The sequence below is a fragment of the Drosophila bipectinata genome, chromosome 2L (genome assembly GCF_030179905.1).
Source record: "Drosophila bipectinata strain 14024-0381.07 chromosome 2L, DbipHiC1v2, whole genome shotgun sequence".
In the NCBI taxonomy this organism is placed as follows: Eukaryota; Metazoa; Arthropoda; class Insecta; order Diptera; family Drosophilidae; genus Drosophila; species Drosophila bipectinata.
In genome coordinates this window covers 2,521,718-2,537,538 of record NC_091736.1, presented here as the reverse complement: position 1 = coordinate 2,537,538, position 15,821 = coordinate 2,521,718, and the positions used below count along the sequence as shown (strand labels likewise).

The 15,821-nt window shown below is 40.7% G+C and overlaps 2 protein-coding genes across 3 annotated transcripts in view; one reads left to right on the top strand and one right to left on the bottom strand.

Moving 5' to 3' along the window:
• The window catches only part of Shawl (Shaw-like), a 40,053-nt gene that overhangs the window by 11,083 nt on the left and 13,149 nt on the right, over positions 1–15,821 (bottom strand). For both annotated transcript variants that reach the window (XM_043212673.2, XM_070277360.1), the window contains exon 3: positions 3,576–3,725. In XM_043212673.2, coding sequence (XP_043068608.1) covers positions 3,576–3,725 — 150 coding nt within the window. The remainder of the gene's footprint in view (positions 1–3,575; positions 3,726–15,821) is intronic.
• Aldh (Aldehyde dehydrogenase) lies at positions 6,334–10,836 on the top strand. Its single transcript, XM_043212672.2, has 4 exons — positions 6,334–6,535; positions 9,049–9,197; positions 9,263–9,359; positions 9,501–10,836. Exons 1-4 carry the CDS (start codon positions 6,413–6,415, stop codon positions 10,692–10,694), a joined length of 1,563 nt encoding a protein of 520 aa, XP_043068607.1. The 5' UTR covers positions 6,334–6,412; the 3' UTR covers positions 10,695–10,836.

Below are 15,821 nucleotides of genomic sequence, written 5' to 3'. Positions count from 1 at the left end.
GAGACAAAATATTTTTTGAATTTTTTGTCCATTTTTCATGATGGGATCCTTTGAAAATGGGGTTTTCCCCTATATGGGCCACAGTGATGGCTATATCTTCCCCAATTCTCATCCGATTTACAAGCGGAGTACCTTCAACGATTTCTAGATCGATTCTCCACCATTCTGCATCAAAATCCAGAGACAAAATATTTTTTAGATTTTTTGTCCATTTTTCGTGATGGGATCCCTTGAAAATGGGGTTTTTTCTTATATGGCCCACAGGGATAGCTGTATCTTCCCCAATTCTCATCCGATTCTCAAGCGGAGTACCTTAAACGATTTGTAGATCGATTCTCCACTATTCTGCATCAAAATCCAGAGACAAAATATTTTTTAGATTTTTTGTCCATTTTTCATGATGGGATCCTTTGAAAATGGGGTTTTCCCCTATATGGGCCACAGTGATGGCTATATCTTCCCCAATTCTCATCCGATTTACAAGCGGAGTACCTTCAACGATTTCTAGATCGATTCTCCACCATTCTGCATCAAAATCCAGAGACAAAATATTTTTTAGATTTTTTGTCCATTTTTCGTGATGGGATCCCTTGAAAATGGGGTTTTTTCTTATATGGCCCACAGGGATAGCTGTATCTTCATCAATTCTCATCCGATTCTCAAGCGGAGTATCTTAAACGATTTCTAGACCGATTCTCCACCATTCTGCGTCAAAATCCAGAGACAAAATATTTTTTAGATTTTTTGTCCATTTTTGTGATGGGATCCCCTGAAAATGGGGTTTTTTCTTATATGGCCCACAGGGATAGCTGTATCTTCCCCAATTCTCATCCGATTCTCAAGCGGAGTACCTTAAACGATTTGTAGATCGATTCTCCACTATTCTGCATCAAAATCCAGAGACAAAATATTTTTTAGATTTTTTGTCCATTTTTCATGATGGGATCCTTTGAAAATGGGGTTTTCCCCTATATGGGCCACAGTGATGGCTATATCTTCCCCAATTCTCATCCGATTCACAAGCGGAGTACCTTCAACGATTTCTAGATCGATTCTCCACCATTCTGCATCAAAATCCAGAGACAAAATATTTTTTAGATTTTTTGTCCATTTTTCGTGATGGGATCCCTTGAAAATGGGGTTTTTCCCTATAGGGCCCACTGTGATGGCTATATCTTCTCCAATTCTCATCCGATTCTCAAGCGGAGTACCTTAAACGATTTCTATATTGATTCTCCATCATTCTGCATCAAAATCCAGAGACAAAATATTTTTTAGATTTTTTGTCCATTTTTGTGATGGGATCCCTTGAAAATGAGGTTTTCCCCTACATGGCCCACAGTGATGGCTGTATCTTCCCCAATTCTCATCTGATTCTCAAGCGGAGTACCTTAAACAATTTCTAGACCGATTCTCCACCATTCTGCGTCAAAATCTTGAGACAAAATATTTTTTAGATTTTTTGTCCATTTTTGTGATGCGATCCCTTCAAAATGGAGTTTTTCCCTATATGACACACAGTGATGGCTATATCTTCCCCAATTCTCATCCAATTCTCAAGCAAAGTACCTTAAACGATTTCTTCTATCGATTCGCCACCTCACCCACCCTAAGACGGACATGCTTTTATTAACTCAGGAGGTGATCCTGATCAAGATTATATATGTATACCTCAAAGGGTCGGAATTTTCTTATTCACAGCGTTGTACACTTTTGACCTAAATTATAATAATCTCTGCAAGGGTATAATAAAGTACCCGTAACCTATCTCCCTCCTGCCTGCGAACTTGCAAATTACGGCTTTCATTCAACAATCTGGATCCGGTTCGATTTCATGTCTATAGGACCCGCAACAGACTTTTTTTGACATTTTCACACGGCCGGCTGGAAAAATAGAGTTATTTCGAGGGAAAGACTTTTTTTCAACCTGGTCTAGGCTTAAGATTTTAAAACCGTAAATTGAGAGATTAATTGGTTATATAACCCTTATTTTATTTACACTTTTAAGTTTCTAAATTTAATTTATTTTGTACATTTTAATAATATTTTTCTCTGTGTTTAATCTTTTTGAAATGCACTGCAGTCGTTGTCATGGCTTTTGCAAATAATCCTTGCGGCACATTTGTATGGATTGTTAATTGGTTTCCTCCATAAAATCCGCAATCCCATTCAGCTCCGCACACTGCCTTTACGCCTTTTAAAAATATTTCCATTGTCCCCGCAATATTTTTGGTATGCTTTCCCTTTTTTCTCCATTATCGGAATCGCCTCGCCCTTCATCAAGTGTGCATAACAAATATTACGCATACGCAGCGTGCAACCGTCGCAATCAATATTTATAGCTGACCTCAAACAGGACCAGGGCTGATCAGCCGCATAAAGGAGTCTCTTCCCGCTTAAATGTGCATAAGTAAGAATATCGATTAACCTTCACACATTCGGTCTGTTGGTTTTGCATTTTAAATAGGGAAGATATTAAAGGGATTTACCGAAGAACTTTTATGGGCTTTTCGGTCAATGAATAATAATTACTTTTCGTGAACTTAAGTGGGACAATGAATGGTTGAAAGTTTAGAGCCGTGATTTGCATTTCCATTTCCTTTTGTTATTTTGCTGCACTCTCCTGCACTCTCTATCTGAATAAAATCTTTACACATAAATTGTCTGAAGCTTTCGGTGCGTGCATAATTTGATTATACCAGACCCCCAGTGTCGGGGTATCCTGGTCGCACCGACAGTACCCTGGGGGACTCGGTTTCATTTCCAATCAACGCGGGTTGCTGCATTATTTTTTTACTTCCTGCTGATGTTGCCGCCCTTCTTTGACACCATTTGGCTGGCTGGCTGTGGTGCCTGGTTAATTGAGTTGGAAACTGTTTGGCCAAAAGCCCCCGGAGCCATGGAAGCCGGGCTGGAGCAAGGTCCTGCCCAATCAATGAAGATGCGAGCTGTGTGAGATGCTGACAGCGTTGCTTCATCCGACAACAGCTTCATCAGTCGGTGCAAGCAGACTTAGGTGCGATGGCTAGCGGCAATGGGTGATGAGCAAAACAAACTTTCATTAATTTTAAACAACTTAAGTCATCGCAATAGGAGCAGCACCTCCGCTTTCCAGTCGGGCTTTCACAGCTCACGGCAAAGATAAATGAGCCCGCTAATGACCCCGAAAAATGTTAAATAAACTTTCGCAGCTCAAAAACTTTAGATTAATGGCCATGCCAAGTTGGTCCCTGCAGGTTGCAGAGCAATTAAATTATTAGTTTGTTTATTCGTCAAGCCATCTATAAGGGAAGCTGACTGTTGATATGTTTGCTAAGCGCCATTAATCAGGGCAATCATAGCAGGCAAGAAGCAAATTCAAATTCCAAAGGTAGCTGAAAATTAAATAAGCAAAGTGAAGGGGACTGAGGGCACAATTTTCCCTAGAAAATGTCTCTACTCGGAATGTTTTTGCCGGAACTAAATGATGTAATTACCATGCTTAAAGGTCCCCTCAACCCTCATTCACAGTCGTTGCACGTCTAAACAGCTTTTAGCAGCTTAATTAGCCCGGCCCGGTGTACTGAGGTACTTACCTGTAATAGTTGAGGATTTGGGTGAAGACCCCGGGATGGCGATCGAAGAAGTATTCATTGAGTACCGGATCATAGTTGGCCAGGGCTTCGGTCAGTCGGGAGAGACGTGTTGCGGGGATTTTCTTGAGCGTGGCCTTGTAGGTTTCATATCTGCAATGGCAAAATTTGAGGGTGGATGAGCATAAATTTGCTAACATTTGCATGTAAATTACTTTTGGCGTGCATTGCGCATACGCCATGTGTGCTGGATAATAACTTAACAAATTACTTAAGCCATAACTTTCTACCCTTTTGCCTGACCACTCCGCCATTATATCGAGCCATGAAACCCGACCCGAGACAGTGTGCTCTCGGCAAAAAAAGTAAGCGATAAAAAAAGGTGGATCGTTTTGAAGAGGGAAGGGTAAAAGTTAAAAAAAAAAGGGAGAGGGTCAAGCAAGTGTAAGCAAAAACCCAGCCATAAGCCATTTGCATACATTTCACTTTATTTTTTCCCATGGCTCTACCCTGACTCTGCCATGGCTCTCTATTCCTTTCATTTTTTCCACTGTCCTGTTTTTTCTTGTGTGCCGAAAGCATAAAGTATGAGGGTTTTCGGTTATGGTTCTGGCCAAAGTCCAAAATGGGTCACGTAGACTCTGGTCTAAGGTTTCCTTTGTTTGATGTGGCCTTTGACAGAGATCATTATAATGAAATTGATGGATTTTCTATTCATCCAGTTTGACGTTTGTTAATATTTGTTTTCCAAACAAAAGTCAATTTACAAGTTTGCCTTGGAAAGAATTTATCAAAACCATCATTTCCATATACTTATGATAACAAATAAGGCCAAAAAATACATTGTTGAAAGCTACAGAGGCAAATTATTTGCGTGTTAATCAGATTTCCACATTAACTTCACGTACATTATGCCCGAATGGGAATATCATTCCGCCGCCCACAAACCAAACTTAATTTACGTAATCATCCATAAAATTATACGAGCAGGAGGGCCCAACAACTCCCACCAGGCATAATTAAATTCAATTGCAAGTAATTTCCAACAAATTGTTGTAAATTTCATTTTCGCATTTATGGTGTAACCCGCACACACGGTCGCAGCAATCAGTGACATTTAAGTGCGTGTCCTGCGGAGCCGTTTGGGCTATCCTTCGTCGCTGTACTCTGCTGTGCTGTGCTGAGCTGAGCTGTCCATATGCAATTTATTTTTTACGCCAAACTGTTTGCTCTCGGTTATTAAATATTTCATACATCTGAGGACAGCAGCCGTAGCCGCAGTAAAAACAACAGGCGAATCATCAATAACGGGCACCACCGCATAACAATTGCCATTAAAGTTTATTCGGCCGATGGTTCGACGATGGTAATTGGGCTTGGCAGCTTTGTAGTGGCCCGGGATGAGCTGAAACAAATGTTTGCTCAGCTCCCATTCGAATTGGATGCAATTTTTGGGGAGCATTGTATTAAATTAGTTTTGGGTTCGTGATTGGTTTCTGTTGCTTTTGTAATTGTGGCCAACGATGCGTATGCGTGATTCACTTGACAGCTGGGCTGAGCTTTCAATTTACGAGTGAAATGAATTTCCATTTCCACGGATTTTGACAAATTGGCCTAAATCGTATTTAATGAATTATGTACAAATAAATTTCGGCCTCTTTTCGGCCATCAATTTTGTGCTTGTATTATGGCTGACAGCCGAAAAGTATGCCAAAATAATTTATATTGTCCGAATGGTGAGAGAAAATGTGAGAAATGTTGACGAGTCAGCTATGTACATTGATGGAGTGGAAGACCGGAGAAAATCGGCATAAAAATAAGAAATATAATGATAAAATTACAGGACACTTTTATAATAAATAAGCGTGTTCTATTTTTAAGAACTCGTCGTGATGGATGAGGTTTCAGTGTTACAATTCACGTTTCATTATCTCGCATTGTACACATTTTATTTTAATTTTTATACATGTTTAAAAAAACACTGATTGCTATAGTCTTCCTGAAATTTTTCCATTTCATGCTTTTGCTTTCCATTTGATTTCTTTTAATCATGAAATTCAACAAACACTCTCGTTCAAATACAATTTTAAATTTGCAAGTCATCAAGAAAAAAAACAAAATAAACAAAGAAACTAATTCTGGAACGTTTTCTCTATAAACAAGAATCGTATGATAATTTATGCCTCTACGCCTGGTCCCATGCTTATATGTATGTATATATTCCTCTCATATCGGAGCATGGCAATTTGATAAACAATATTATAATAATCCCTCCTTCGCATATCAAATAAAACCGCACGCAAATGCAATTTGTATAATGTATTTTTTAGTAATATTTTTATTTTTATTTTGTTATTGTTTACTGAAACTGTTGAATGTGTTGAAGAGCTCTTTCTCTTATTGGTTCTGATTACTTGAGAGATTGTAGCCCCACTATATAATTCTCACAAGCTCTGGCTTGCCTACTGATTACTTCCTGGGGTATTTAGCTTTTTTCGGCCAGAAAAAAATTAAAGAAAAATTAGATTTAATATTTTTTACTTATTAATTTAATGAAATCTGTTTTTTTTAGCATTATTTTTATGTAGACCTTCTAAAATAATTTTATTTTAAATTTATCTTTTCATAAAAAATAGTGTATATATATATTTATTTTTATTTTATAGCTAGATATTTTTAGCATCACTAGTTTGCTGAGAATTCACCCCGATACCTTTGAAAAATACGTCCGTAGGTTTCACGAGCGGCAACAGGGCGTATAACACTCAGTTGCCCATCGACCGCAGCAACACACAGTTCTAGTTTCAAGTTTTCGCTTTTAAGAAAAAAAAAAAAACAGAATGCTGCGCGTTTTAAAGACCGGTGCCTTGTTGCGGGCCCAGACCAAGAACTTTGTCGCAGCTGTGGCGCACTACTCCGACCTCCCACAGCCCCAGACCAAGCCCGAAATTCTCTACACTGGGGTAAGTCTTTCAAATTTAATAGAAATAATTGCAAGTTATCAGCCTGCATAGAAGAAGAAATCATCAATAAGTTATCACACACTAAACGTGTTTTTGAGTTGACCTTGGGGCTGGCAACTGCAGCTGTTATCGCTCAAAAGTCGGGGGGTGAGAGACCCCTCCCGGTTCCTCACCATGTGCCCCACATATGCGAAATCAAGTTTTTAAGATTTCACAGTTTAGGATTCCCTATGGCTTGGGCTTAACAAAGAAATTGGCAAATGAACAAAATCAGACCCTCTCAACATTCAGATCACGTACACCACATGTTTATCGTTCTTAAAGTTTTAAAAAAGTACACAGAAAAAAAAGAGCTTTTCTATAGCTAAAAAAAATTTTAAATTTTAAATTTTAAAATTTTACAAACTCTAATATATTTTCTTAATGTGTAGGGTATTAGCCAGTTTAAACAAGCCGAAAAACCGGCAAATAAAAAATAGATAAAAGCTAAATTGAAAGCAAAAACAAGTATAGCAAGCATGGGTAGCCGGCTGTTGTTTTTGTTATTTTCGATTTGCGTTGTTTGTCGTTTCATTGTTATGTCACAGCAGCATATAGTACACACAACAAAAACCATTTTGTTTAATGCCAGTTCTCTCTTTTTCTCTTATATCTTGCGGTTTTGTCGCTGCCGCTGGGGAAATTTGCATAAATTCAACAAATTTGCAAGCTTAATTTTTTTCCATTAGTGGCGCAATTAGAAAAAGAATAAACAACAAAAAAATTAAGGACTGTATTAGATTTTCTATCTAGATAGTTTTAAATAGATTTATTGACAATGAAAATTATAATTTATATTGCTCTAAAATATACTGAAAATAAGCCCTGCCGTTAATTAGCAGCTTTTATTATATGTATGTTTCAGTATGTATCGCAAATATAAGTTATAGTCCGATTCTTCATTATTAAAATTTCATTATAAAATTATATTAATAATATAATAATATACAATTGGTTATATAATACAAATTCCCAAGAAGAAGTCCCAAGCTTCTATCATCTAAAAACACCTACGTTGTATTGTTTCCGATATGCAGTTATGTTATAAATAGGCAACCCTTATAAAATAATAAGAAATTGATAGAATTTTTCATAGTTCTATTATAGCTATAAGAGCTATAGGATATAGTCACCTAATCCTTGCAACTCCCTAAGACATAAGGCAGATCAAATCAGTTGTTCCAAATAGAATTCATAGAATGTCTCAAAGCTTTAACCGTAAAATATGATATCCTTTATATATGATGTTCTATGGAAATGGGATATGGTTTATCGATACCCGTTTCGACTTATATAATGTGCTAAAATGAAAAAAAGATGTATGCGAAGTTTGAAGTCAGGATAACGTCAGGACTAAGAGTCTAGTTTGCATAGAAAAAGAAAAACTGACAGGACTGAGAGATCAGGAGGTGACCCTGATCAATAATATATATATGTACATATTTGTACTTAATATACTTAATAGGATCGGAGATGTCTCTTTCAAGGTTACAAAAAAAAAATCCAACATTTCCTAAGGATTCGTGTTTTTTTTTTTGTGTGTAGAATTAATTAAAAGGATAAATGGCTTTCTAGTGGCAAAAAAATGGGTTTTCTGTGTTGGACTTAAGCTAGGGATTTTTTCAAATCATAACATGTGGCGAGACGATATGGAACTATTCCATAATGGAACTCAAAATAAAGTATCATTATTCCTAAGTAAAAATATAGAAAATACATAAAGCTGTACTATTTTTCATACACACCGGCTTCACAACTAATCATGGCACAAAAATAGTCCTATAATCTTTGGGATAGAAATCTAAAGCTATAATCACCATTTTACACGCCTCCTCATATTTTGTAGAACCCTAGGCAGATTCCACTCCTTATCACCAAGTAGCTTGATTATATTTGGGGGTCTTTATTATAAAGATAACATGACACACTTTGTGTATAAAATTAAGCTTTGTGGCCAAACTAGTTCGATCGTCTCGCCAGACGTCTGGCCATACCAGGCAACAAAAAAGTCTGACACGCGCCTCTTTTTTTTCGCCAGCCTTCGACTATATTTATGTTTGAGCGTCTGGTGGAAATTTTTATACATATAATCGCGAAATGATTGTGAAATCCAGAGGAAGACCAAAAACAAAAACAAAACACATAAAATAATTTTATAAACAGAAGCCGACTCAAAGATGACGTGATACGTGAGGGGAGCTCATTTCATTTCAATTCTAATCAGTTAGCCGGTAAACGTTTCTGATTACAAGGAGGAGGAGGGCTCGAAAGGTTGGGGTACTGACAGCTAACATGCTAACTCAGCGATCGGCCAATGGGGTAGCACACGCACATGTGGCTAATCACAACAAAGGCTTATCAAGTTGAGGAGTGCCTGGCTCGGCCACTTCACAAAGCTTTGTAAATGAAATGAAATGCAATATATCCGATTGTGGAGATGACATGGTACTATTCATGTTTGGTAATCATTTCAGCTGTTCATCAACAACGAGTGGCACAAGAGCAAATCGGGCAAAACCTTCTGCACTGTTAACCCTGCCACAGAGGAGGGTATTGCCGAAATCCAGTCCGGTGATAAGGAGGATATTGATTTGGCTGTCCAGGCTGCCCGTCAGGCGTTCCAGTGAGTATTGTACTGGGATATTATTACATTCTTTTTTATTAATTTATTGTTTGTTTCCCAACTAGGCTGGGCTCCCCATGGCGCCGTATGGACGCTTCCGACCGTGGTCGCCTCCTTTACCGTCTGGCTGATCTGATGGAGCGCGATCAGGTTTACTTGGCTGTAAGTATAACCTGGTATTTGGATGCTATTTTCTGAAGATGTTTAACTATCTCCGCCTTTTAAAAGACCTTCCAGGTCACATCTTCTATTGATCAATTACACCAATTAAAGCAATAATAAAATATTCTCAAATCTTTCCAGAGCTTGGAGACCCTTGACAATGGCAAGCCATACAGCGTGGCCTACAATGTGGATCTGCCGTTTTCCATCAAGAACCTGCGCTACTTTGCAGGCTGGGCGGACAAGATCCACGGCAAGACGATTCCCATGGACGGTGACTTCTTCAATTACACCCGCCACGAGCCCGTGGGTGTTTGCGGTCAGATCATCCCCTGGAACTTCCCCATCTTGATGATGGCCTGGAAATTGGGTCCTGCCCTGGCCACCGGCAACACCATTGTCCTGAAGCCAGCCGAGCAAACCAGCTTGACTGCCCTTTACATTGCCCAGCTGGTCAAGGAGGCTGGCTTCCCGGAGGGCGTGGTCAATGTGGTGCCCGGATTCGGAAAAACCGGTGCTGCCCTGGCCAACCACTGCGACGTCGACAAGGTGGCCTTCACTGGATCCACTGACGTGGGCAAGCTCATCCAGCTGGCCTCTGGCAACACCAACCTGAAGCGCGTGACCCTGGAGCTGGGAGGCAAGTCGCCCAACATTATCCTGGCCGACTCTGACCTGGACTACGCCGTGGAGACCGCTCACTTTGGTCTCTTCTTCAACATGGGCCAGTGCTGCTGCGCTGGATCCCGTACCTTTGTGGAGGACAAGATCTACGACGAGTTCGTGGAGCGCAGTGCCGAGCGCGCCAAGAAGCGCACCTTGGGCAACCCCTTCGACCTGAAAACCGAGCAGGGTCCTCAGGTCAACGAGGAGCAGATGGAGAAGATCCTGGGCCTGATCAAGACTGGCGAGAAGCAGGGAGCCAAGCTGGTGGCCGGTGGAAAACGCCCCGAGGGCCTGCCCGGCTACTTCGTCGAGCCAACCGTGTTCGCCAACGTCGAGGACGACATGACCATTGCCACCGATGAGATCTTCGGCCCTGTGCAGCAACTGATCCGCTTCAAGAAGCTGGACGAGGTCATCGAGCGTGCCAACAACTCCGAATACGGACTGGCCGCCGGAATCTTCACCAAGGATCTGGACAAGGCCAACTACCTTGTGAACGGCCTGCGTGCCGGCACCGTGTGGGTAAACACCTACAACGTGCTCGCTGCCCAGTCTCCCTTCGGCGGCTACAAGATGTCCGGTCACGGACGTGAGAACGGCGAGTACGCGCTTTCCAACTACACGGAGGTCAAGAGCGTTGTCGTCAAGGTGGCCCAGAAGAATTCCTAAGCAGCACCAGACATTATGCCCTCCGAGAGGGATGTGAAACGGTTCTGCCTGTTAAGGTGATTTAAAATTTTTACTATAAATATCTAAATTAAATAAGTGTACATCTCTAAATTGAAATAAAGGCTTCGAAACATGTATAGTTATAAACAAAAATACTTGGTTATTTTTTTAAGAGTACATCTATTCAAGCAGAAAAGTACAGCCAATTTCGAAATGGTTTCATCCATCACATCTATAATGTTTCTCCCGTGCACTAGGAGGACTTATTTATGTGCGATCCCATTGTTTGCCAATAGATTCTTGGCTTTGTTTATGGCGCACTCTGAACTGAATGTCATTATTTTGCTTATCCAACAACACCGAGCCAGAACAAACACTCAGATACTCGGATACTCCGGCACTGGCTCACAGCTTACACTGAACAAAACGTTGATTGGTTTTCCGCAGAGCTAAGAGCAAACGGAAAAGTGAGCAGCAACAACAAGGACCTCTCCGACGCTGCGACGTGCTCGTCCATCTAGGAAAAATAAGCTTAAATTTATTTGCATTTATTGGTATTTTTCAACGTTTTGTTTTAGTCAGAGTGAGTGTGTGAGTATTCCTGTAACCGTATCTGCATCTGTATTTGCATAGCTTGGGGATTTGGCCAAGCACACACCCAGGACACACACAACACACAGGAGGACACAGCAGGTCGTCTTTCATCCGACATCATTGCAAACAAGGAGAGGGGAACTGAAAGTTTTCCATTAGATTGGACAGCAGCTGAGCGTGTCAAGTGCTTTGCGGTTAGAAGCAAAAGTTTTTCTCTTATTTTCCACTTTGTTGTTTTTGAAATTGAATAAGCGCATTTGTATGCAATTTATTTAAAATTTGTATTTCAATTTTTACAATTCCCAGCAAATTGTTTTTTGCACTATCGGCAAAGGCCAAAGTGCAGCTGGCTATTTGTTTTATTTATGAGATTGGCATAGATGCAAAGCTGCCAAAGTGCTCACATAGTTGAAATTTTATTAAAATTTTTGTTAAAATTCTGGTTGATAGAACCACGTAGCACTCTTTAGTTTTTGATTCATGAGTTTTAAATCGTATTGTTCTATTTCATTTAACCATAACCCTTTCTCCCAATAGACAACTCCATTTTTTATGCCATTTCGCACTTGATTCGATTTGAGTCAGAATAGTCCACATGGCGTATACGCAATTATTGTATGCCGGCAGCTGAATTATTCTTATTTTTTGGCCATTCAGTTGATTTAAATTGATTTTCGCTTGGTGGCAACCATTTCATATATATTCGAGTGTGAAAAAACTACAAAAATGGCAAATGGGCAAAAAGCAAGTGAGTGCGAGAGCTGCGAAAACTGTTAAAATTGCAAATGATCCATGGGCAATTTTAATACCCCAAATGGCAGGTGGCCAACTGAAAGAGCCGGCATAGAAGTCAGTTAAGAGAAGGACGAAAAGGAGGTGCTCTGGCAGGAGCCGGATCCGGGTGATTGCCAAAAGCGCAGCCGTGCGCATTGAGGCGCGTGCACAGGTGCGCTCGAGCGTTGTTGTTTTTAGTTCAGGCATGAGTGCGGGCCATAATTGAAAATCATTTTTCACCGGACCTAATGGCAGCCAGAAAAATGTTATAAACTACCGCTATACTTTAATTATCCTGCCCCAAAAACTATAACTCAGCATTTGCACTCCATTGCCGGGGAGGGAGAAAGCCACCGTGTTGGCCAATTTCCCGACACATTTCGACCAGTTTTTTCTCTTTGCGGCCGGTCCACTAAGTGCCTGGCAATTCGACTTTATCGCAGTGTCTACACTCGATTACATTGTTATGGCAGCGTCCGAAGGCTGGCAGCCAACAAGAAGGGCCAAAGAATCAGTGGAAAAGTAACGAAACCCGTCGGGACCTCGGACCGATGCCAGCACTTTGATCATTAGCCGGAAAATGGCCATGGACACGGCGCAGATAAGCCAGTAGGACAAATAAAGAAAAAGAGCAAAGCCAACAAGAAAACACATCGAAAAAAGCAACAGCAACATAAATGACAGGGCAAACAAACAAAAGGATTTCTGTCCCGGATTAGCAGTGTAACCCGAATCAAGACATTTCCGCAGACAAGTGAGATGGAGGAGCTTTAAATTCAGTCAGCCTCAAAGTATGCAATCAAAATTTCTTAAGAGCTTAGAAAACCGCCCCAGAAACGCATCAAAAACGCACCGCAAACGCCCGCCAAGCCCTTCACTCAAAACATAAGTGAAAAATCAAATTTCGGTTACTCACACACTCAGGAATATATATGCAGCACACTTAACCCAATAAACCGCCTACGAAAGGATCAGTGAGACGTGTCAGCATTAAGCCAGGATTTTTCCTTTTTTTTCTGCCGTTTGCCTATTACCGCCTCCCCCAGCCAGGCTAAATGCTTTTACAAGCACATCACCATTTTATGGCTATAATGCGATTTATGCACAGTGGTTTCCAATCCTTGGTTTTAAAAAATGGAGGAATGAATATTTATTTTAGTTTTTTTCACTGCATTTAACCTGAATAAAAGTATTTTCGTTTGATGCTTTTATTTTAAGCCTTCTAATTGATCTAGACCACTGACAAAATCAACCAAGTAATTAAATATTCAACATAATCCGTAATTGGGGCCGACATCCGTTGAATTTTTCCCACCACAAAGTCTATCGATTTTCACGCCATCGCCGCTAATCGCATGAAAATGGGCCAAAATGCTGTTGCAGTCAATAAGGTAGAAATGGTGGCCGTGTGATGCCAAAACCTGCAACAACAGTGGCAGCAACAAAGAGCAACTACTACTCCTCTACGACTAGTACTGCCGCAAATGCGAAAACGATGATGGCTTTGATGCCACTTCAAATGGAAACGTTCCGATGCATCATCCACGCGGCCGTCTGTTTGTAAGAACCACTGCCTGTGAGCATTGCGGGCCTTTTGTTGTTGGCCAAGAGCAACGGCATTTCCGCGCACGGCTCCTGGCCATGCCCACAGTTACACATGTCACAAAAGCAAATATGGCTATGTAGTTGGCAGTTTTAAAACTCTTTTTTTGAAATTTTATAAAACATGTAAACATGTAAGACTAGTTAGAAAATCTTTTATTTTTCATCAAAATGATCTATAATCTTTAACCAACTAAAAGCCAAGATAGTGTATAATTATATTCGTATAATCCCCATTGCACTTGCCTTCCAAAAGCCCTTCGTTTTTTTGCCGCGTTGGTCCGGAAATGTGCATAAAGTGGAAGTGTATTGCGCATTGGCGTGAGAAGAGCCATTGATGGGCTGGTCCTCGGCTCTATCGCCGTCCCCTTTGTAATCTTGGGGACATGCCGGAGGCGCCACCAAAGCCAGACACAGACGCTGGAAGCTGCATCCACATGGGCATCAGCATCGGCATCGCCAGCGCTCTTGGCTATTAACTTGCTCAAATATTTGCTTAGGCACCCGCGTTGCACTAGACGGCTAAAAAAAGCAAACATAGCCAGCGTAAAGCAAACAACGGTTAGGTCCTTAAAAAAAGCAAAAATGAGCGCTGGCCTGGTACGGGGAAAAGTGTCCTTTAAGCCAACAACATGACTCTATACACAAGTGTGGTAGCTTGAAAGGAACAAGGGGTTTTAGGCAGTTTTTTTTGAATAGGTGGCCACTTAAAAGTGGTACAGTGCTATACTAGCAGGTACACAGTGATTTTTCACAAAATAAGGTTTAAATAAAGATCTCTAAATAATGCTAAAAAATCTTCAGGGCCGCTGCTTCTCACAATTGAAAATAAAGTAGCGCCCAAGTTTTCTTTATGAGGCCAGCCCGCCGAAACAAATTTAGCCATAACTCCTAATGCCCCCAAGACCTAGGCGAAATTACATTGAAATATATGAAGACTTCTGCGTTCTCCTTTAGCCTTCGGCTGGCTCCTTCCGAGCCCTCCGGGGACCCCTTTGTGCGCTGATTCTAAAACCCTTTTTAATTAACTCGCACAAACGCGCGAACAAAACACGCTTGCGAGTCACAAAGTAACAGCAAGCGGCGCGGGTCCAAAACGCGTTTGCCAGCCATTTTTATTTGGCCTTACCAGAGGCAGAAAAAGACCTGGCCAAAACAGATATTTCCAGGCACCACCACGCTCCCAACCAATCCTACTCGTGCTCTCCCCTTGGTATCTTTCACTTTGCCAGACATCCGACCCCGCTCCAACATCCTTATCCGCACAGCCCCTCAGCTTTACAAATTGTATTTCAACGGTTTCGCGCTTCATTAAAATTGCTGTTAAAATAACACACGCACACGCAGCGGGGTAAGGATGCGGAAGTGGAGGTCCTTGCACAAGGACGTATAGAAATAGCTAGGGATTCGCACGAGTGTATGTGTGTGTTTGTGTTCTGTGAGTGCGTGTACCAACTGACAAGGCTTACAATATGATTTTGTGGTTCTGTTCATTTTTTTCCCCAACCTCCCAGTTCCTACCCCCAGCTCCTAGCTTGTACGTTAAAAAATTGCTTCCCCGCATATAAACACAACATTCAACGTACTCATGGCAGAAGAGTTAACCCATTGCTTTGAGGGGATTTCTTTATTTTTGTTTTCGAGAGTTCTTGCAACTGGGGCATTGATAGTTTGCCGAGTTTATTTAACTGCCGAACAAGAGAGCACCACACAACTTTGAAATATTTACCAAGTTTGGAAGAAAGTTAGAGCCCTAATAGTGGTGTTTGGTTTTCAGATTAGGATGGTAATCGAATTTAAATCGTTTTTATAAAATGTTTTAAAAACAAACTATACATTGTTTATGTTTTGTTTTGAAAGAACCATGTTCCCGCATTTATTTTGGCCACAAAGGATTCTCGTCAGCCAAAGTGTCACAAAATCTCACACCTCAACACCCCAAAGGGTTAAAAAGTGCCCATTTTTTTCGGCGGTATTCGCATTTTTTCTTGTCTTTCCTAAGGCCATAGGCGGTTTTTGTTTCCAGTGTTTATTTATTTTATGGCCCTTTTTTTTGCTGAAGTTTCAAAAAAACCAAAAAAGTCAAAACAAACAAAAAGAAACCGAAAATATTTTCCAATTTTGTGGCCGCAACAGACAGAAACGAAACTCGATGAA